General features: G+C 42.2%; 1 protein-coding gene and 1 pseudogene across 2 annotated transcripts in view; one reads left to right on the forward strand and one right to left on the reverse strand.

Moving 5' to 3' along the window:
- Positions 1-387: 387 nt before the first annotated feature.
- Positions 388-23,183, reverse strand: part of FBN1 (fibrillin 1) — a 249,651-nt gene continuing 226,855 nt past the window's right edge. For both annotated transcript variants that reach the window (XM_036924512.2, XM_036924514.2), the window contains exons 54-66: positions 22,950-23,069; positions 21,201-21,323; positions 19,752-19,883; positions 17,341-17,466; positions 16,558-16,764; positions 14,834-14,959; positions 14,408-14,530; positions 11,744-11,860; positions 11,321-11,449; positions 10,448-10,567; positions 5,595-5,826; positions 2,916-3,090; positions 388-1,696 (exon numbers count right to left, since the gene is read on the reverse strand). In XM_036924512.2, coding sequence (XP_036780407.2) covers positions 1,307-1,696; positions 2,916-3,090; positions 5,595-5,826; positions 10,448-10,567; positions 11,321-11,449; positions 11,744-11,860; positions 14,408-14,530; positions 14,834-14,959; positions 16,558-16,764; positions 17,341-17,466; positions 19,752-19,883; positions 21,201-21,323; positions 22,950-23,069 — 2,120 coding nt within the window. In that variant the 3' untranslated portion in view covers positions 388-1,306. The remainder of the gene's footprint in view (positions 1,697-2,915; positions 3,091-5,594; positions 5,827-10,447; positions 10,568-11,320; positions 11,450-11,743; positions 11,861-14,407; positions 14,531-14,833; positions 14,960-16,557; positions 16,765-17,340; positions 17,467-19,751; positions 19,884-21,200; positions 21,324-22,949; positions 23,070-23,183) is intronic.
- LOC118931764 (small nucleolar RNA U3) lies at positions 14,578-14,652 on the forward strand (annotated as a pseudogene).

The following is a 23,183-nucleotide window of genomic DNA, read 5'->3' on the forward strand; positions in this document are numbered from 1 at the left end:
AGGTTGGCCAACACTGTGTGCATACTTGAGGGGAGGGGGTGTGATAAATCTTTGATAATGAAATGCATGCACTCTAAGATGACTGAACCTGATATCTTAAAAGTACTTAAATTTAGTAGTTTGAAAGTCACAGGATTGATTAGGTCATGTTTAAAGCATGATGCTACAATCTGAGTTTCTGATTGGTGAGAAATAACTCAGCTCTCTTTCATAAATCAGACAAGGGACTGACTCAGAAATGTCAAATTTCCTTCTAATGTACATTAGGCATGTACTTTAGAAGGTGTAACTATCGTGCCCAGGATGGTTTAATTTCAGGAGATTTTATTTACCCCCTAGACTGACCCACCCAATCCCACATCCAGGTAAGAACACAAAGCCAAGGGGTACACTAAAAAAAGAAGAGACTGTTTTATTGTGACATTTATGACATGGACCCCTTGTTGACAGGAATGGCTGAGGGTAATCTTGGTCTATTGCACAGGTGTGATGAAAGATGCGCTGGTGATCTATCTTCTGGCTGCTGAGGGTGTTTCCTGGTCCTCCCAGACCTCCATGCATGTGTGGGCCAGTCACAGAAATTTCATTACCATTTGGTGTATACATTTAACAAGTCTTTGGTCTTAATAAGCACCATTACAAACCCTCACATTAAGGGCATTATTATTCTAGTTTATAAATGTTTCAATGATAAAAAATAGCAAGATTACAGTATACACACACTTAATTTACATGTAATGTATTATACTCATAACTGAGATAAGCTACTGAACTAACTTTGGTTGATTGAAATTAATGAAGTATTTGAACTGAATACTGGTAATTTGGTTTCTAAGTTGTGTAAATGTTACAGTGCAAATTATAAATCTAGTTTGGGAATTTACTAGCACCAAACAGATATTATAAATGGCCAACCTAATACTTGTATTTGGAGAAGCAAAGTTTAAAATTTGGAAAAAACAGAACAGTCCATCAATTGAAAGCACATTCCTGTACATAGGCTGGGAGGCTGGCTCATCAGCACGGAGGGCCAACCCCCAGTGGAAATACATGTCCGGGTTTTCAACAATCAACACATATGACAAGGTAGCTTAGCTACATACATGAGGAGCCTGAGAAAGTGGTTGTTTTGTACTAGGGCAGTCACTTGTACCTTTTTTCTTTTGTAATACAAGAATAGTGCTTATTTATAGAAATTTACTTGGTGAGAGATTGTACCTATGATATGAAAACTCTGATTAGGGGAAAAATTCAGTTCTACCTATCTATCTTTGTTTTTTTAATTATTTGGTCTCTGGAGGGTGAATTAATGAAGCAAAATCTGAATTTTCATCTTCAGATTATCACCCAGTTCACCACTGAGGTAGTCTTTGTCATATTTATCTTCTAGCTGGTTAAGTTCTTTCTTTTTATAAAGTGGAGTGCTACTGATTTGTAATGAATAGGTTCCAGCCACTGGCTTCCTCTTGGTGAAGTGGAGGTGGCTGATCCCTTCCTTTTCGTTGATTTTAAAGAAGCCGTTTTCATTTCCTGATTCAATCAAGTATCTGTTGTGATTTGTCAGAGTCGTGAGGGCTGGAAGGAGTTCTAAGATTCGGACCTTGTTACTGATGCGGGAAATATTGAAGGCAAACACGGCTGTCTTCTCAGCGTCCCAACTTGCAAGACTCACATTGGCTTCTATCTCAGGCTGATCCTGGGAAGACATGTGACAATGTGTTCAGTAAAATACAAACATGCCGCTTATTGCCCATTCTAAAGAAAAAGTGACTCAAATCTCACACTAATAATAGCTTTCTGCATGTTACAAATACTATGTTGAGAATGCATGTTCGTAAAACACCTTGTTTAAACACACACATTAAATTGGCGCATTTTTATAACATCAAAAAATATTAAACCAATGTCAAGAAGAAAGCCAAGTTGAAGCTGCTTGTATTTGGAGGTCCTCAATGCACTGAGCCTCAGTGTGGTCTCTGGACCAGCACCTTCAGCAGCACCTGAAATCCAGTAGAAATGCAAGTTCTCCGGGCCACCTTGAGACCTACTGAGCCATAAACCCCGGAGGTGGCTCCCAGCAATCCATTTTAACAAATCTACCAGATGATCCAGATGCACACTAAAGTTTGAGAACCGCTGTTTTAATAGACTATTTTCTTTCCATGGTTGTACCTCATTTCCCAGACCACAGTGGATGGGGTGCAGCACTGATGCTAAGAAAGAACCAGTCTATTTTGATTTTGCTCATGACTGCAAAACCAACCCCTCTGAAGGACACACCTATGAACCTACTTCCTGACTCTGACGATCTGTTAATGCTCAATGCTTTTCACCTGGCTTGTTGCTTGCCTCTCTGGGACCACATGTGCTGGATTCTCTGGGCCTAGAGCCAGAGGGCTGGGTGAATATCTGTGCATTTCTGAGTTGACTGAAAGGCTGCAGCAGCCGTAGGCAAAGAAAACCAGGCTGCTTGAGCTCCATGTTGTTTTTGTCTAAAATCCAAGTTCCCTCACACTCCACATGGTTCTTTTCAGTAGAGGAGCCTCTAGCTTTTAGAATTTGGCGTCTCTGTGGAGAGAGCACTATGTCACTTCACTGTTCTGCCCACTTGCTGTCCTGGATCTCAGACCTTGTTCTTTCAGCAGACTTTGGGTGGGTGTTCAACTTTCTTTTTGGCGAGACAGAGGAAATGAGCAAGTATGTGAAAACCTCCGTATGGCCACTCCCTAAAAGCAGCAAGAAACTCCAGAGAGCCCCACAGACTCTTGTAAAATGCAGCCTACAGCTCAGGGAATGTCTGGATTTTCTCCCCAGGGAGCTTTTTCACACTTTGGAGCATCCTCGGAGGAAACCACAGGAATCTGGAAGGCCTCTCCGTAACAGGGGACATCAGGAGAAACCACCTTCTGACCTACCTTGATGCTGGAGGCATCTGTTTCATTGGCACTTCTGCGTTTCCTGCCCCGTTTGGGGTAGCCATTGATTTTACACTCATAACATGCCTCTGGGGAGAGTGAATTGTCATCCATCTCACCACTGGCAGGTGGCTCTGGGCCTCCTCGGCCCATGCCCATTCCAGAAACACAGTGCCTGCAGCAGAAGGAGAGCATAAACATTTTTCATTAGGGCTGGGAGAGAAGGGAGGCGGGGTGAGGGTTCTCGTGAAGTCTGGACCTTGCCCGGTGACGTTTAGCCCTTGATTATTTGCCCACTGGACGGCCAGCTGGTTCTGAGGGCCACGCAAAAGTCCTCTGCGTTTGGGGTCTGATTCCCAGTTCCCTGAGTTTGTTGATTTCTATTATCTCTCTAGGCCCGGCTTGCATATTTATTTGCCCCTTCATTTCCTAAACTGAATGTGGCAGGCGTTGTGCTGTTCTTATGCTGGGGAAGGGACATGGAGTAGAAACAAGAGAAGAAGGTGGGGCAAGGGAGTCCATGTGCCTTGAGTGCGTCAATGAAAATGTCTTCTTTTCATGAAACAAGCTCCAGGGGAACGGCGAAGGCAGGAGACATCGCTGCTCAGCTCCTCGCCCTCTTCCCAGCTAGCTGATCCCCTGCTGCCTCCACTTCTACTGCCCCCCGGCACTACCCTGGCTTCTGAGCACTCTCTCCTACTATCCAGCCTCTTCCTTTGGCTGAAGCTACTGAAGATAGGGAGAGAGCTCTGGGTGATACCAGAGATTGTTTAGAAATAAATTGTGGAGATAGGCAATGTGTAAAATATACGTATGAGAGCTTGCCCAACTGTGGGAAATTGTTGCAAGTCATTCAAAACCACTAGGGCCATTGGCTCTGACTCATGTGAGGCTGGGTAAACAAACCCATGCTCAGGAGAATTGTCATTCGGCTGTTTTTCTTTGCCTTTCAGTTATCAAAGCCAAGTTATGGAGGGAGGCTTGTTTCACAAGTGCCCTGTTTTGTTATCCTGCTTACTATTTCATCGGCCACTTGGAATGTATTTATTTACCAGGCTCCTCTTTCAAAATATGTTGAAATATCTGAATGATCTTATAAGAATATTTATTTTGGGGGTAGAATCCACTCTAGCGATTCATGGAGAAGCCTTCAGAACTGTTATAAATGAGTAGGTTTCTACTACTGGGTTATAATGTAGACCAAATATTATTTATCTCTTTTCCTATATTAGTTGGCTTACTCTTTATAGCCCATTTTCCTTTTTGGCCTTTAGATTCAAAATAGAATGCCAATAAGCAGAATATTTTTTGCATTTTGCAGCAATTTATGGATTCCTACTATTTTTTGCAATCCTGCCAGAGCCCAATACATTTCCTTTCCTCTTCCTTTATCTTGTAACATGAAATGTGTAGCAACAATAAAATGGATGAAATGCTTAATGCACATCCCGCATGTGCACGTGTGTGTGTGTGTGTGCATTCACATAATGGTTACATTGTTGGAAGGCAAATCCCAAATCTGCAGTCTCTGGCTTCTTTCTCACAACTCCTTTCCAGTATTTTCATATCCCTGGAACACCATTTACAAGAAGTGTGACTCCAAAGTCCCACTGGCCAGAAGCCAGTTTGGAGTGTCACAATTTTTCCTGGGAAAATGGTTCTGGCATTAAACCTATAAAGAATGAGTCTATGGAGAGCCAGACACAAACATCTGGGAATTCGTGTCCTATTGCTGGCATTCCCTATGCTTCCCACGAAACATTCTTTTACCTTCAGGACTACACAGACCCAAAATGAATGGCTTGACATTTGTATGTCAAGAAATCAAATACTCCTAAAGGCATAATTCGATATATGTGTATGTATGTATTGTAGAAAATGTAACTTTTGTGTGTGGGGTGTGTTTGTATATTTAATGTCTGTGTGTTCTTAATTAAAAAGTTAAAATTTGAGGATAATTAACAATCAGTAGACATCCAAGTCCAGATTAATTTAGCAGGGAAGAAGAGCTACACTTTGAAAGCTCACACTAAACTCTTAGATCACTGAGTGAAACAAAAATATATCTTCCCTGTTCCAACTCTCATACATAAAATGCAGGGAAATATTCTACCCAGAAAATACAATAATTATTTTAACTCTCCTATTTAATGCTCTTGTGGTAATTTTTAACGTAAGTTTTAAATCTGAAATGTAAAATATACTTAAAAAATTTAAAGGATACCACAAAAAGATATCTTTTTGATTTATCCTCACAGGAGCTAGACGGGAAGGCACTTTAAGTCAAGATAGACGCCTGCTTGCCCCAGGGGAAGGGTGGATCAGCGGTGTGCAGCCTGAGCCCCCAGTTCCGTCACAGGTCGGCCCCTGAATTTCCTGAGAAATGAATCACCTTCCAACAAGATGTGAAGATCAAGACAATGAGCTGGAGAAGCCATATATCCAAGTTATTTGCAACGTAGTTTCATTATTTTGTTTGACGGTCTATGAATTCCCAGAAATCTAGGTTTCTGCTCTCAAATAAAGCAGCCTAAAACCTTGGCAGAGCTAACTGGAACTAACTCAGGGATTATAAAAAGTATGGTTCTCCTCCACTAGGATAGGTCATTCTCAGTTAAATATACTTAATTGCGTTATGAACGGGAGAGCCTCCCACACCACCACGACCGCAGTGCTTACCCGTGGCCTATTCGGAAGTAACCGGGGGGACAGGCGCACAGGTAGCCGCCCTCAGTATTGGAGCAGCCGTAACTGCAGGGGGCCTGCGAGGAGCCACATTCGTTGATGTCTTGGCAGCCTCCGCTGAACTGCTCGTACTGGAAGCCGGCGGGACACGTGCACTTGTAGCTCCCCAGGGTGTTATGACAGGAGGCTCCTCCACAAATGTGAGCGCTGAGGCACTCGTTTTCATCTGCCGGGAAAACCAGAAGACACCACAGATATGACACTGGCAGGAGGGTTCTACTGAGGAGTCGGGATCAGGCCGTTTGCTGCTGGCCACTGGGCCTTCAGTGAGGCTCTCGGGAAGGTAAGGCAGGCGGAGGTGGCTGGGGTGGGTGGGGAGCAAGAGAGAAAGGTGTGGATGAGATGGGGCTTCTTGCCACATGGTGAGCCACTGTGGCTGATGAGGTCAAACGCACCAGGTGGAGTGCATCAGAGAACGGCATTCTGAGGACCGGCAGTCTCCAGTTCTCATCTGCAGCCAACACTAGTATGTCCTGCTCCACCTGAGCATCTCATGAAGGACATGGGCTGGAGTGTAGCTGACGTGCAGAGTTCAGGTTGGGAGGGAAGGAATCATGCCATGCTCCGTGCAATGGCACGGCTATCTCCAAAGCAGGAACGGACAGGAACCCTGGAGGCTGCTGTCCAGCTCTTGTCTTTCAGGATGTGCAGGGTCAGCGGGGCTGACATCCTGCAGGGAGTGTCTGCTCCACTTGGACTTCCTTTTCAAAAATCTGCAAAACCTCCCAGGTGCTTGTCCTGGGGATGAATAGTGCCTTCTGGTATGTCTGCTCCCATCTCTGAATGGGCCCCCCCATGCAAACCAGTCTCCTGCCCAGAGTGTCTGGGCCATGTCTAAAGCTAAGTATGGCTGGAGGAGATTCAGTGCAGACTTCACGAGCAGTAATTGGGGAAAAGCCATGAGAGAGAGAGAGCCTCTGCAGGACCAGCTACCTGCGGGGCCCTGCCAAGTCTGATGGTAGTAAGCAGGAAAAAAGAAAGTGAACTTTAAAAAATCAACTTGAAAGGAGAAAGCCTCGAGTTTCTCAGTATTTCTGATTTACACTTTTTTGAAATCTGCAGTATATTTTTGTAGACCAGGCAGTTTGTAAGCTTGCTGGCAAGACATTTCTTAATTGCTGCAGCCTATTTTCAGACTTGTTTGAACACAGGTAGATTGGCCTCCTCACTTAGTGAATATGGAAGGGGGCGTGGAAAGGTAATCAGCATTTATTAGATGCCTACAGCACGATAGGATACTAGGCACTTCACATTCACTTAGCTAACCTTCCTAACAATCAATCACAGGAGGTCGTCATTATAATCCCTGTTTACAGATGAAGAAAGTGAGGCTCAGAAAGCCTCTCTGAGACTCCCAGCAGCAGCTGCAGGGCAGAGATGCACACCCAGGTCTGTCTGACTGCAAAAGTCATGTGATTTCCTTTGTACCACAGGGTCTCTCAAGGGAGGCTCCTCCATCAAAATTGGTATTCCCTTCTCCTTTAATTGGTTTTACCTTATTTGCAAGGTAGATTCATTTAAAAGGAATAAACTTTTTCTAAGAAAATACTTGTTTCTTAAATGAGGAAAACATGTAGGTGAAAGTGGTGGAGGCAGGGTGCTTGCATGTGTGTGTGTGTGTGTGTGTGTGTACTGTTCATGTTGACCACCTTCCATCCTTCCTCTCCTCTCTCTTTCCCTCCCCTGTTCCTTCTCTCCTTCTGTGTGTAGTTACAGGAGGAAGAAGGACTAGATACACAATAAGAAAGTCAGTCGCTGAGCCGCCTGCTGTGGCTCAGTGCCTCGCTCCAGGCCTGTTGAGGGTCCTTCATATCTAAGGACTCTCAAGTGCCACCACAGGTCACGTAGGCTCCAGGGTTCCTAGAGGAGAAATAATTAAATATGCCATTGTCTGTGCTCGTCTATCTTATTTAAATTAGAGATGAAGTGTGTGATAGATACCAATGGAGACCGCAGGCACTACAGACTGAAGAACTGAGGGTATTTATCCTGGGAGAGAGAATAACCTGGGCTGGATGTCTTCTCCTTCCCCTCCAGACTTCCCACCCTGCTCTCAGCCCTGGGAGGCTGGCTGTAGGGACCCCGACAGGCTCCTCTCCCTTGTCCTGTGCTTTTGGTTGGGCTCAGCTATCTGTCTCCTGCCAGGACTTTGATTGATAAAACCTCTAAGGCATGGGGTATGTGGGGAAAGACCTGTAAGGATACAGCTTAGATCTTTTCTGTTTCGTTCCAATGGGCAGAAATAGGACAAATGGATAGAAGCAAGAGGTTGGAAAAGTTCATCTCTATGAAAAGGACATTTCTAAGAACTCAACATTTTCTACACATAGATTGGGTTATCTTAGGAGAAAGTGAGGGCCCTGAAGGTGGTACTCAAGTCAGGCCTGGATGACCAGGAGGTTGGAGAAGGATATATATATTAAGAGTAAAGTCACACTAGGTAATCTCTAAGGTTCCTTTCAACTTTGAGCATCTGTCTGTGTTGTACTGTAAATATCTATTCCAGTTGGAAATGCTTCTCCTCCCCTTTCACATCCTTTTCCATTTTATTTTACTTTTTTTTCCCCCCTGAGAATCTAATAAAGTTTAAATTAAACTTGCTTATCTGGGTTGGAGAGGTGGGGTAGAATGGAACAAGGATTAAGATAAGAAATGGGCAAATGTTCAATGTTTACAGCTTGGAAATAGTCTGTTTGTGCACTCACCCTTTTTATCAATATACAAACACTGCAATTTGTTTAACATATTTGGTACTTTTCCTGACCTTTTTCATCCTTTGTGCCCTGGAGCTAATAGCTCCACAAGGAATGTTTTCTATACTCCAAAGTCTTTGTTTTATTCTTTCAGCTAGTACTTAAATTGGTGAGGGTTTTGTTCCTTTTATAAAAATGGACAGTTCTAATTTTATTGAAACAGCGCTACAGTCTCCATAAAACACTCCTTAAAAGCAGACTGAAACCTATCCATTCTGTCCTCAAAAAATCAAAGGCTTCAGGACTAAGCTTGCCCAGTGTGTGTTGGCTGTGACGTTGTGGGAGACCCACTAGGAGCATTCCGAAATACAGGATACGCTTTCTTTTGCTGACTCTCTCTAGATCAATGTGGGTCAACTCCAACTGCAAGCTGGAAGTTTGATATTTCCTGGAAAACAATGAAATCCAACGGCCCCTGACCTCAAATCCATCCGTCTTCTAAGACTGAACTTCCAGCTGTCTAGGAGTGAGGACTCGGAGATGGCTGGTTCAAGAGACCTACCCTGCTCTGCCTGGCCCTGGGGAAGCCACTCTGGCCAAGGCGACTCTCATTCTGGCTAACTATAATTCTCAAGAATTATGAGTCCAACTTAGACTGGTATCTTTGGGGCATCAAAACCCTCCAAACCTCTTCCTGCCTCTTAATTGACTTATTCTTCTAGAAAACCCAGCCAGGAGATGCCCTTGATGGGCCAAAGCAGACTCTGCAGTTACCCAGGGCATGACCTGGCCATTTCTACTACCCAGACTGAAGTAAAGAGGATGCTGAGGTCCCAGAGTGGTAGACCTTGCTCTTTATACTTTTTTCTCACAGCTCCAATTTCATTCAAGAAATCTATTTAATAAGGGTAGACATTCTTATATCCTGGGCTTTGACTCAACAATGCTCACTCTACACATTCTGTGAACACTGACAGAAAGTGGTGATTAAAATCTGAGACCTCCCTGAGCTGCTAATGAACAAAAGCATTTTATCAAACCAGAGAGCTAGTCAGCAAACTGTGCAGTTTAAACTTCTCTAGCACTGGGGTCATCTTAGCCAGCCTCCTCACTTCTGCAAACTGTTTGGTAAGGAATCAAAACAGATGACAGAGACAAAATTTTGCTAAATGAAAACACACCAAATGTGTCTTCATCTGGAGTAAAGTGCAGAGCAGCTGTCCAGGAAGCAGTATTCTTTGCCTCTTTGCTAAGGGGGGCTCTGTACTCAAAAGCGTGACAGCCAGAACAGGTCACCCGAGCACCAAGCTTACAGTGGTGCTCCATAGATGCTTGCTGAATGAAGAAAATGAGTGAGCATGACAACTGAGAGGCAGCCCCAAATCAAGAAGTTAAGAGCCTTGGCCTCTAGTCCCAGGCATGTCACAAAGGAGATTCCATTTCCTCCCGGGCTTCCATGTTTTCATCAGGAAACACAAAGCCCTGGCTAGATGGATCTGGGGTCCCTCTAAATGAACAATGTTAGGATTCTCTAATGTGAAGTATGAGTTATTTCCCCATGACATTGTGGAATCAAAAATGACATAACTTCAATTTAATGATGGTCTGTGGCTCTTCCTTTAAGTTTCAAAAACAACTTAGCAATCCTGAAAAAGCTTGCTGTGTCTGCTGCTTATATACTGTCCTAAAGATGTATAGAGCTAAATGGAACCAATTCTGTGTCTTCACAAAGTGGCTCACAATAGTCTCTGGTTGGCTGACACTTTTCAGGCAGAGGTAGGATACTGTTGACCACTTATCCTACCTAACAGAACCACAGTGGGGGCTGCTGACAACAATGCAGCAGAAAGGCAGTCAAGAAATTCTAGGGGCATCTCATTTTAAATACTCACAAAGGTACCCTTTATCACTATTTTTGTTTAGTTTGCTATTTTACAAAGGCTCTAACTTTCCCCTGGTTTCAACCAGGTTAGGGCGATTTTAAATGAGTATTGGTTGCTTCAGTTACAAGTTTGAAGTTTTCAAAAGAAAGTAGTATTTTGACTCAAAGGAATGGAGAGCAATTCATCCTGTTAACAAGGGAAAACCACTTGCCGACACACTGGTTCCACTGGTAGTGCTGGAGGTAACCCTGCGGGCAGCTGCACCTATAGCCCCCAATGATATTCTGGCAGCCGTGCTGGCATCGATGGTTTCCTTCGCACTCATCCACATCTGAAATAGAAGGGAGAGTCACCTTTAAGCCATATAAGGCGTTCTCTGAAGCAACATTTATATGTTATGCTAAAGTAAAAGGCAATTTTAGTAAGAAATCCAACCCTTAAAAATTATCCTACCACCCAAAACATCACGAATATCTACTCTGGAGCTTTTGATTAAGTCCAAGGAGTAAAACATTCAGATGTCTCTGGTGAAGCTTACAAATAAAAATGATGAAATTAATGCAAGGCACAAGAGAAGTCTGTGGGATAGCTGTCTAAATTATTTATATTTCCTTATTTGTGCTAGAATTAGAAACCAAATGATGTCAATACAAAAACAAAACCCTAAACAATCATTTAAGCCCTAATCACGTATTATCAGAAGAGTTGTTCCTCATCGATCTAATCCACATTAGGGGAATTCTTTTATAACTCTGGATCCAATGACTGCAAAATTAATCAATCAGATGTGGGAATCCAGCGATTTTTCTTGACCTGGCCCATTCCCTATTAGATTAAAATAATAACTGAGCAGAAAAAGTCTTTATATATTGAGGAAAGTCATATGTGATTGACATGATTAAGCAGGAGACAAAAGATGGATGTCTGAGATATGGGACCAGGCAAAAATCTTTTCTCCTCAGTTGGGTGTTTGCCCTGCACTTAGTTCTGGTATCATGGAGGGTGATGATGAAGTTGTTGATAGGCACACAGACCACCTCCACCAGGAGCCCCCCGGCTGGATCACACTGAGGTCCCCACCCACCTTCACAGCTGGCACCGGTCTGGTCAAGTGAGAATCCCCGCTGGCACTCACAGGCGAAGCTTCCAGGGGTATTCTGGCAAATACCCTTAGACCCGCACAGGTTGATGTCAGCAGTGCATTCATTGTTATCTACAAGAAGCAGTGGCGGGAGAGAGGGGATCACAATTCCCCTTAGGTCTCCTTGTGTTGTTGAAAAGGAAGAGAGATGGATGATTCATCCAGAAAAGGTCAAATAAGACCCATAATTTTCATGGGCATGTGTGCCTTGCACAGACACGTACACACACACACACACACACACACACACAGAGACTCACATACTTTTTTGTTTTTGTCTTCTCAGTCCAAGAGCAGAGGAGCTAGAACGCAGTTCCTTACAGAAATAGCTACATTCCGTATGGGGTCTTCCCATCTCCCACTTACCAATGCAGGCAGTATGGTGTTGGGTAAATCCGGGAGGACATTTACATGTGAAGCTACCGATGGTGTTAACACACAGGAACTGGCAGTTGTGCTGCTTAGTTGCACACTCATCAAGATCTACAAGAACATGCAAGATGGGCATTGGAGTTAAGCTGACAGCACAGATGCCTGGAAGCTGCCCTCGGAAGCAGCTCTGAATCTTAATATCTGCATCTCCAATGAGCCCTAGCCAGAACAGAGCCACAGCAAATGGCCAGGCGGAACCCAGGAGATAAGGGTTTGAAAGATATAAGATGGTCTCAATGTAAACCAAAGATGTAATTCTTTTTCTGGGGGATCTGAGGAAAACCCTAATTCTCTTTAGTTAGAGGGATGCTGGGATTTCCCAACAAAGGAATTCCAGATAAATTATATACTTTTAAATACATCATAAAATGAAGAAAATGATTAGGGATTCTCAAAATTTTCCAGAGCACTGAAAAGCTCCATTGAGGTTGAAATATAAAAAATATCAAGGTGAGAAATAAATTTGCTTGCTTGGTTCTCTTCTGTTTGCTGTTTTTAATGTGCTCAATGAGGTGGTCAACCAAACCAAGGCAAGCCAGAACTTACTTCTTCCTTTTAGGGGGTCTCCTTTGCTCAAAACAAAACTGAGCAACCAGGAAAGAAAGGAAGGGAAGAAAAAAGTTCATTCCGATAAGCTAATAAACAGCATTTTTTAAAACTGCTTATTGTATTTATCCAATATTAGTTTTCATATCTCAATAGACCTCTCCACTTTGACCAGGAATCTTCCTTCATGCTGGAACTTCTAGGCTTATTCTCAACTCCATTGCTATTTAAAAACATCAAGAGATACAATGTGTATTCCAGCTTTTACATAAATTTTAATTTTAAAAAATCACTGTGTATTCAGGAACCTCCCTCCCACCTTTCTTCCCTCCCTTTCTTCCTTGTGTCCTTTTTGGTGGCACACAGAGCTGTTTGGAGCTGCAGATCAGTGCGAGTTCCTGACTAGAGTAACATCTGGGATGGACCTAAACTGAAAGGATTCCCCCATCTTTCTCCCAGTGCTGACTTCTATTAAAATGGAGCCAATCCTGGCCCTTTCCACTGCTGGGGGGTTACTGTTTCTGCTTGTTGGGTTTCTGCTTTACTGACAGCTGTGTGCCTCCAGCCAGCAGGGTGGCCTGTCCTCTCTCTGACCCATGGGGCCTTGCTAGAGCACAGCCACATGTTTGCTGAAGCTTACCTGCAGACAGGGGAGGGAGCTAACTCAGGGATTTCTTGCAACACTACTTTATAGCCACAACACGTTAAGAACAGCAATACTTGCTGTTTCTTGCCTCTAAGAATGTGTTTTTTCCTCTTCTCCTCTCTTATCTGGATCCTACCCATCTCTCACAGTTCCCCTGGGAACGTCCTTCTAGGTCTCTTTCCTCCCAGTTTCAACAGTATCCGCACTGCTGATTTTGATACTTAGTCACATATGCCAAGCAGAAGAATTTGGACTTTATGAGAAAAACAGTAGAAAGGGACTTAGGTTGTAAGTGAATCTGTAAAGGTCATATAGCTGTTTCTTGCATTCCTAAAACCATAAAGAGAGCATTACTGTTGCTTTTTTATATATTGGAAAAACATAATGACTATTATACATTAAATTTCTATTTTTCATCTCTTAATTGCTAGAAATTTTTGAGGATTTTCTGCTCCCCCAGATGAGAAAAATGTTGTAAATTTGTTTTGCTCCTTACAGATAATATACACACTGAAATATATTTTCTCGCATAAATTTACATGAATTTCCATGAGTAAGTTTATGGCTCTCAGTTGCAGCCTCACACTGCCCAGAACTCACTATGGTCCACAGGCTTAAAATATGTCATATGTTTGAAAAGAACAAGCTATCAACAATTCTTCATTTAAGATGGTCAGAATTTTGGAGTAGGTCCCTTAACCTCCGCTCTTCAAAGTACAGGATTACACAGGATTTGTGCTGCATGGGAAAACCTCAGGCATCATCCATTAGGTCATCCTGTATGACATGGCTCTTAACTCTCCATCCTTCCAGCAGGCACAAGAATGACAGGAGTAGATTTACACCAATAGGATTTTGCAAAGAATAACTTCTGGTTGAGGATGGATTTCTGCACAGAGTTTTGCTGTCTCTTAGTTCTTGTGATATTTACATCTCAGATAAGCTCCTATTTTGCAGAACAACAACCTAGACTCAGTGTTTACTTAATGAGGCAGGGTCCTCTAGGATCATGGTGCTGATGAATCTGAGGCAGGGCAATACTGAGACCTGGGCTGAGTAGTTGTCGAATAGACTGACTATGTAACCGCAATAAATAGAAAGAAGAAGGAAGTGACCAATTGTGGGGCAGAGCTGGCCCTGCTGTCTCTGAGACCCTCATGGACAGGCCCCATGGGCATCTATGGCAGGCAGTGAAGACTGCCACTGGTTCTCTGCAATCTCCCTGGCCTCAGCCTCCCTCCATCTAGCATAGAGTGTGTGTGTTGCAGGGAGGCACTAACCCCAGGAGAGCACTTCTTGCCAGCAGAGAAGGTCTGTCAGCTTGTCTGTTGATTCGTAGAAGGCACAAGGAATACAAGGATGTGCCCAGAAGGCAGGTGAGTGGGTGAAGGCAAATCCTACTTTACCTTTGCAGCTCCGTCCATCCTCCTGTAGAATGTAGCCTTTTGGGCATGAACACTGGTAACTCCCTTCTGTGTTTTTGCAGATAAAATTGCAGGGCTTGGGGGCCTGGTTGCACTCGTTCAGATCTGTGATCAAAGAGATAGGTGTGACTGCCCATCTAAAAAGATACCGAAAGACTATACTTTCAGGGGTCATTTCTAGAGTTTGTTACTAAAAAGATGCCTAAATATGCAATTCCCATAGGGTCTAACAAATAATTTTAGTTTTGAGAAAAGAGAAGGTAAACTCTGTGGGGTCTTTGATCACTATTTGATGTTTTCCTACGAAATTACATAGGCTTTTTAGGTTCTTAGTTTGGAGACTTTTTTTTGTCATAATGTACAATTCTACTTGTCAGTAAATCCAAGCACCAGAAACAGAGCACTTACCTACACAGGCAGTTCCAGTTATATCTGGGGTGTAGCCAGTTTTACAAATGCAATGATACAATCCTCTGTCATTGACGCATTCCCCATTTCGGCAAACGTCGTGAATAACTTTGCACTCATCAATATCTGTAATTTAGTAATGCAGAAATTACAACAAGAAAATAGACAGCATTAGTATGCAGGGGTCCTTCACTGTAAATACTAATAAACTGTGTTACTATATTATGGACATGAGAAATTAAACCAATAGGGGTGACAGCATTAATTTCCTATGTAATGGTAACTCTATTGAAAGGCAAATGAATAAACTTATTAGACTATACTGGTAAACCAATGAAGCCAGGGGAAAACTTTTAAAATAAGTGTTCTTCTAGACATATTTAGCTCCTTGTTGCATCTCATGACATCAAGCTTGCCTCCTGCTGACATCTCATAAATGAATCACAGCTGTGGATCCCTTTAACAAGGAAATCCCATTTTTTTTCTAATATCACATGTCCAAAATAAGAAAGGAAAGATTTCTTTCTATTCTTTTTGTTGTATTTAAGGTTAATCCTGGAAAACATCAAATTGCACAGTATTGGGAAAATGGGACCAAACTTCCCTTCTCTGGTGAGGGAGGCACCAGGGCTCTGGGGTGGATCATTGGGCAAGTTTTTTGCAGCCTGCTAAGGAAGACAGACCCTTACTGATGGCTCCATCACAGGGAGAAAGATTTGGTCACTGATGAGCATTAAAGCCACTGTCCTCTGCATCTTGACCCATGTATCTTCTTACTGCTTGGTAGGGTGCCAATATGTCAATACCAAGTGAGTTCTTAATCTCTGATTGCCAAATAATCATTTTATATTAACAGGTGTCATTTTTCCTGATTTTTTCAAGTTTATTCTGAAACGAAATTTAGTATACCCTCATTGGTCTCAAGAAATGTGTTGTTTCTCTCATCTTAATTTTCTATCCTCCAAAGAATCATAAATTGTTTCTGGTCACTCCATCTAATCTATTCAATCCTGTCTTTGACCACATCCTGTTCTGTTATTCCACCTTCAGCCACATATTTCTAAAATGAACTCAAATCCTACTTACTCTCTTTCTTCCCCTCTTACTTTCAGTTCCCTCCCTTGGAGCTCAAAAAGTCTCTCTCCTTTCTCTTTTACGAGACTAAGAAACAACTGCAGATACCTTTAATAGACATAGCCCTGGAAGTCTTCAGAGCCTTCCTCAGATACCTCCCCATCCTCCCCATCCCTCTTGAGTTAAAGCAGCTAGCACTTCTCCAGAGGCAATTGTGTTTTAATTGCCATGACATCAGCATTGTTTATACTTTTTTGTGCAATATATTTCAGCCAATTTTATGAGTAAAAAAATATTGGTGGACTAGTTTAGGAATTTAGTGATTCATTTATTCCAAGGTCAATCTAAAAGATTATATTCTGGGTAACCTATAACTGATATAACAAATTTCTGTTTAAAAAAGTTGAGGAATCCTTGTAATGCAGAGGCAAAGACCCAAGCACACACAACTTACTCAGATGGATCATGGACACTTTGGAAACTTGGCCTTTAATGCCTAAAACACCATGATGATGAATTTCTGTCCACCTAAACTATGCAACTTAGCCTAAGAGCCTAAGCCTACATTGTAGATTTCGTATTCTCCTCTGTTTTTCATAAAACAAACAAACACATTCCCTGGAAGTATTTTTGGACTATAAGTGAAGTACCTGCTCCATTGGTCATAAATCCTCGGCCATGGGGGCAGAGTTTCTTGAAAGCCACAGTACCCTGGAAAGGGCAGATCTCACAGTGGGGACCCCAGCCTCTCCCTCCATCACAGCAGCATTCAGACTTGGTGACGGGGTTCCTGTTGCTTGAGCCAATCTGACACATGTTTTGGAGCACTTCCGTGAAGCAGTACCCTTCCCGGTTGTCTGGAAGGGACATTCCATTTTACAGAAGATTTTAGGGAGTTTTATGAGCTAACAAGGCATTAAGAATTTGGTTAGATAAAAAACCCAAAGAGGATGTAACACTTTACCCTGGGTGAGGAGGAGCGAGAAGAGAAAGCTGGAAACAGCAGTAAGAGAGAAAGGATGACATCTGAGGGAAACAAGACAAGAAATTCAGTAAGTGGGCAGAAACGCATTGGCCTAGACAAGGTTGTAACTCTGTGTGCTCCCAGAAATACGGGGGAATAGTCAAGCTCTAGAGAGAGGGGGCAGATAAACACACAGAAACTGATCCAGAAAACCAGGGGCTTAAAAAGGCAGCTGAGAAAGAAATTCCAAATAAGTGATTCAGTGATATGATCAGCAAAGGAGGAATTTAGCGGCAGGGTGGTGCTAAACCCCATAGACAATCAGAATCATTGAGTCACTCCCCAAACAAGAACATTTTTAACCCTCCCTCAAATTTTAACAATTGCTACTATTTCAATGAAGTGGTCTGGGTTTCAAGTGTGCGGTGTGGCGTCAGGGGTCAGGAGGGCATCCTGCTGTCCCACTCACCAAGGCACTCGTCCTGGGCGGGGCTGGCGGTGAAGCCGTCGTTGCACTCACACGTGTAGCTGCCCCGCGTGTTGAGGCAGCGCCCATTCTCACAGATCCCCGGCTTGGTCTGACATTCATTCTCATCTGTGTGGTTTAATGGAAGGACCGAAGACAAGAGGTGTCACCTGACCGCTGGGTACAGGATAGAAGCTTTCTTTTTTTTAAAATTTAGTTTGTGAATAAGTAGCCTATTTCCATGTTCCAAATTCACAAGATACAAAAGAGTATTCAGCTAAAGTGCCCCTTCCTACCATATTCCCCAGCCACCAAACTCCCCTCCTGGGACACAACCAGGGCTACTGCCAATTTCTAAAGGATCTTTCTAGAGATGAGTATGCATGTACAAACAAAGCATACATATATGTGTGTACCTCTGCCTTTTTAAAAACATAATTGATAGCATTTTCATATACTTAAACATAGACGATAGCATTTTATGTACACTTACCTTTTTTTACTTAAAATTTAAAACTGTCCATATCTGTACATAAAGAGGATTCCCAAAGGATTATTTCAAGTGAAGGAAAAAAAATTAAGATCAACATGTTAAAGGAATATTATAAAACTTCATCAGAATAATGATGAACATCAGTTTTGACCTGAGGGAGTTTGTCTATACTAATTTTCTGATTTAATAGAGATTATGTTTATAGTGATACTTCAACAATATGATTAAGAAACAATAGACCGTAATTATCTCCTGTGCTTAAAAAAAGCATTAAAATAGCTGGAGATTCTTAGAATTATCTGATGATTATTGATAAAGATCATAAATAAAGTAATTTGCTCAGGTGTATCCCATCGAGAATAGTTCCGAGCCCCTTAGGCAGAGATCTTCTCATGAGAGGCAGAGAGTTGGAAGGTGACATCTAGAGCAGTGTTATGTTTTAACTTTAACTGTGTTATGTTATATTTTATGGCGAAAAATCCCAATGCCCAGGCCCCCCCAAACCAATTAACTCAGAATATCTGGGGTGGGACCTGAGCTCTCCCAGAGATTCCAATGTACAGCTGAGGTTGGAAACCAGTGATCCTGGCAGATCAGTGTGTGACCACAAATCCACAGACCTTTTCTGCCCTTTTAGAATCTGCTCTTCTATTATTGTTTGATCGTGTATCTTACAGAGTAAAGGGACAATGATGTTCTTAAGCTTCTTGACTGACAACATGCAATTAATTTTTCTGATGTCACTGATTATTAAAAATGAAAAGGAAGCATGTGAGAATTTTCTAATAGTTTTCTCCTATGTTTATTGTCTAAAGCAGAGGTCAGGAAATTTCTTCTGTAAGTAATAATAATATTATAGTATTACTATATAGGATAAAGTAAATATTTTGCAAGCCATATGGTCTCTGCTGCATCTTCTCTACTCTGCCATTGTGGCATGAAAGCAGCTGTGGGCAACATGCAAATGGATGGTTACAGCTACGTTGCAATACAACTTTATTTACAAAAATAGGCGGCAGGCTGGCAGGCTGGATTGGTCCTTGGGCTGTGGTTTTACAGCCTCTGGTCTGAAGCTTTAGTTGTCAGTGCTGAATCCATATTTGAATCACCTGAGGAGCTTTAAAAAATACCAGTGCCTGGGCTTCTAGGTAAGACCAGATTCTCTGGAGGTGGAACACACTGGTTTAGTGATATTCCTGGTTCAGTACCTGGCACCTGTACTCAATGTCGGGGTGCTAGCAGAGAAGCTGGATCAATAGGGAGGTGTGGGCAAAACTGCAGTGTTTCCAGAACCTCTCGCCAGGCCTTAGTGCATCTCAGTATCAACAGGTGTTTCCAAGGGGCGGAGGGAAGTAGTCCATCTCCATGTCAATAGGTGATCACAACGGGGAGTGAGGGAATATCCGGACCAGAGAAGTTGGATGGGATCCTTTTTTGCAGCCCGGTTGTGAGCGACACGGGAGAGCAGAAGTGGACGACTGCTTGTAAGCAATAAACATGTTTCTCCCACTATATTTCTCCCTTTGACTGATTTCAGTTCAAAGGTATTTTGCCCCCGGCTGGGAAAATATCTAACCCCCTCCTCCCCAGAGTTACAGGAGGCATTATAATATGGTGGGGAAACTGACAAACAACAAAGGAGTATATAAAGTAAAGGCAGGGAACAAAGGAAGCACGTGGTGTTCCAATCCCAACAGCAAAATGGGCCCCGAAAGTAGGCAGAGGCCCGTGCACAGGGAGAGAATGACAGTGCTTGTGCAGCTCCCACATAATCCAGACCTCCAAGAAAACCGGACGTGAGTAAGAGGCAGAATGGCTCTGGCCGAGAAGAACACAGCACCGCAAGAACTCAGAGCCCATGTCCCTCTGCCCCTGGCCACCTGCAGCTCACTCCCAGTGCCTTCAGCAGGGATCCCCTTACCTACGCAGCCTTCCCCATCGGGTCTCCGCTGATAGCCAGGAGCACAGATGCACATGTACGTGCCAATGAGGTTCTTGCATTCCATTTGCTTTTCAGCACAGTCGTGTTTTCCCTCTTCACATTCATTCTCGTCTGGAAATAATGTACAACCACGAATTTATAAAAACACTTTCCTGATTAATTTCCTGATTTTTCAACATAAAATAGAATTAACTAAGCATCGTTCATTTACACTGTTCAGCATTAACCTATTTTCTTTTGCATTTTTGGGTGATGGCCTCTTAAGAATGACAAGGAGTCTTATAACAACCTTTGAACTTGATGAAGAAGTTTCTCCCTAACTGGTAACCTCTTCAAAAGCAAGAAGTGTGATTTCTAATTATTTTTGATGAATTGAATTAAAAAGGCTTTTTATAATGCTTTCATAATACAGTATAATGATAATTGTAACAACAGTATTATAATCACAATACAACAAACCAAAGCTTCCAGTATACAATAATTATAACAATATTATAATAGGATATTTTAATATAATATTAATCAACATGATAGAATAATTACTGTATAATGAACGTTTTGGTTTTATACTTTGAGAAAAAAAGAGGCATCCACTAATATTCTCCACTGGTTCTTCCTCCTTCATTTTGTTTTTTCTAGAATGTACTGGGCCTTCCTCATGCTTTATTTTCTGTCCTATTACATTTTCCTCTATCTTTCCCCTTTACATGGTGCTAGCTGAGAGACTTGGACTTTATCCTGAATGTGAGCTCTCACTTAAGCAGGCTTCCCACCTTCAAGACATAATTTTATTTAAGCCATCTGAAGAGAATAGGTAACTGCTCATTTAAGATCTTGGGAGAAGCAAATCAGAGCTCTTCAAAGAGCCCCAGATTTATTCACCTTTGTATAACAGAGTCTAGTCCAGTGCTTTGGCAATTGCAGACGTTCAGTAAACATGTTTAATAGAAACTGTTTAATAATGTAGATTCCAGGTGCTATCCCATTCTTGGAATATAATATCCCTTAGTGATGGGGATTTAAAAAAAATAATCATATTCTTTCCTTTGTGTTCTCAGTTCTCAGTTATGACACTGTGATACGATTATTTATATCTCTGTCTCAACCTCTTACTACTGAGCTTCTTGAATGTGGCAAAATGTCCCTTTCTCTTTATTGCTTCGCATCCTGCAAAAAAGGTGGGCATGGCATAGACATGTAATGCTGAATGAACTAAAAAGGATCTGCAACAGCCCTTGACTCAGCTTGATGGTGTTTCAAGCTACAGTTTAGGAGAAAAGGTAGCAACGGCAACCCCCATATTGTCCATGGACTATAGCAGTGTTCCCCAATTCCCAGCCCTCCTTTACTAGCAGAAACTTCGGAGGGACATCTCCCATCAGAGTTAGTGCTCCCTGGCTTAGGTAACTTTGAACATGGATGTCTCACCTTTGCACATCCTCCTGTCTTCTCTCAGAACATATCCGGTGGGACATTTGCATTCATATGACCCATAAGTGTTTACACAGCGGAAAGCACAGAGCAGAGGATTCTGGGCACATTCGTTTATATCTGCAGCAGAAGGTAGTTAGAAAATCATGAATTACTGGCATGAACCCCCCAAAAAGGAATCTACTTTTACCAAAAGTTGAAATGCTTCATTGCCATAAATATGGATGGACCAAGCAGTCTCTCTCTCATTTTCAGGGAGTCATAAAATGAGTTGGTTATTTTACAATTGGTATATGTAGGGTGGTTGTGCATCCTGGTTCTCCCAGCAAAATACTAGTTAATGTTTATTGTCCTGGTATAATTATTAATGGGCATTCAGGTCAATGAGAAATTAGAGGTCATCCTACAGGTAGGGAACTTTTCTGAAATTCTGGCTTTGAAGCTTCAAGTTGACAATGTGCTCCCTGAAGTCACATGAAGTAGGGATCAGTTGCACCCCATTCACCCAAAGAAACTGCCAAGCCAACTACTGTAAGAACAGAGCGGACCTGTCCAATATCATTAAGACCTGCCCCTTCCCGTTATGAAAGAGGCTCTAAGGATATAACAGTGATTCTTATGTGTAAGCAGATGGTGTTCTGAATAACTTTACACTTACAGAGATACTTAGTTCATACTGATGCTCAAGTTACAGCCTTAAACAGATGGAGTGACTTTACCATTAATAGATAAAAGTCATTTCTGTATATTTCATAGCTTGGAAGCATCAAAATGTGTTTTGGAAAAGCAAGGTTAAGCAAACCATCTTGATTATCATGTTTCTCTCTAAAGCCAGTGATGCAGACTGAGAACATTAATGAGATTCCAGATCATGATTTCATCACAGCCTTTCAAGATTCACCAATAGCTATGACAATGAGTGTTGAAGAATAATGCCTCTAATACAGAGCTGGCTCACTTTGATGCCAACCTTACCCTCTACCTTCACCTCCCCTTCATCCTTTTCTTAGATCAGTAATTCTCAACTTGAGAGTGCATCAGAATTGCCTCCAGGTAGTTCTGCTGGACCCACTCTTAAAGAGTTTCTGATTCAGGAAGTCTGACATAAGGCCTGAAATTCTGCACTTGTAACAAGCTCCCCAGTGATCCTGATTTGGCTGATCCAGGGATCACCCTTTGAGAACCACTGCTCAAGACACTCCCTTCCCTTCTTTCCACATCCTAGCAGGCATACTGACAGGTGCTTACAGAGTATAGGCAAACTGTTTGGTTGTGACTGCCCCCAGATGGCTATAGGATGTTGGTAGTTATCAGTGTGCAAATGTTTCTATGAGTAGAAAAGAAAAACAAAAAAGAAAGGGAGCATGGGAGGTGAAGGAAAAAAAGAAGGGGAAAACAGAAAATAAGAAAGAAGGTAATAAACAAGACAGGAGTCATATCCAAATATTCAGAGTAGGGAGACACTAACAAGGACACTGCATGATAATGTGTGCATTGAACCACCTACATCTTTTTCAGATGCTCCCTGCAGAGCAAAGGCCACACAGAAGAAATGATGGGATAGCCCTCAGGTCCAAGTGTTCTTTCCTCTACACACCATGAATGGGTGTATGTTAAATATTATGTCATAATATGTAAACATTAAATATTAAAGTTAAGAATTCTAATTTAATATTAAGAATTCTAATCAATGGTTGTTCTATAATTAGGACATGTAACCAGCTATTCTGTATTTAAAAGGCTTACCTTCACAAGTCATCATTGGACCGGGCTCAAATCCCTCCTCACAGGTGCATTCAAAACCTCCAATCACATTCTTGCAGGTTCCATTTCCACAAGGATTGCCCACAGAACATTCATCAGTATCTGCAAGTGACCAGGAGCATATTCAAAACATGAAGAATTGAGGGAAAAATGGGCTTGGACTCATATAATACCTTACATTCTATCAGAGTACTTTCATCTGTAACATCTTGGTTT

Source organism: Manis pentadactyla, chromosome 11 (genome assembly GCF_030020395.1).
Source record: "Manis pentadactyla isolate mManPen7 chromosome 11, mManPen7.hap1, whole genome shotgun sequence".
Taxonomy (NCBI): Eukaryota; Metazoa; Chordata; class Mammalia; order Pholidota; family Manidae; genus Manis; species Manis pentadactyla.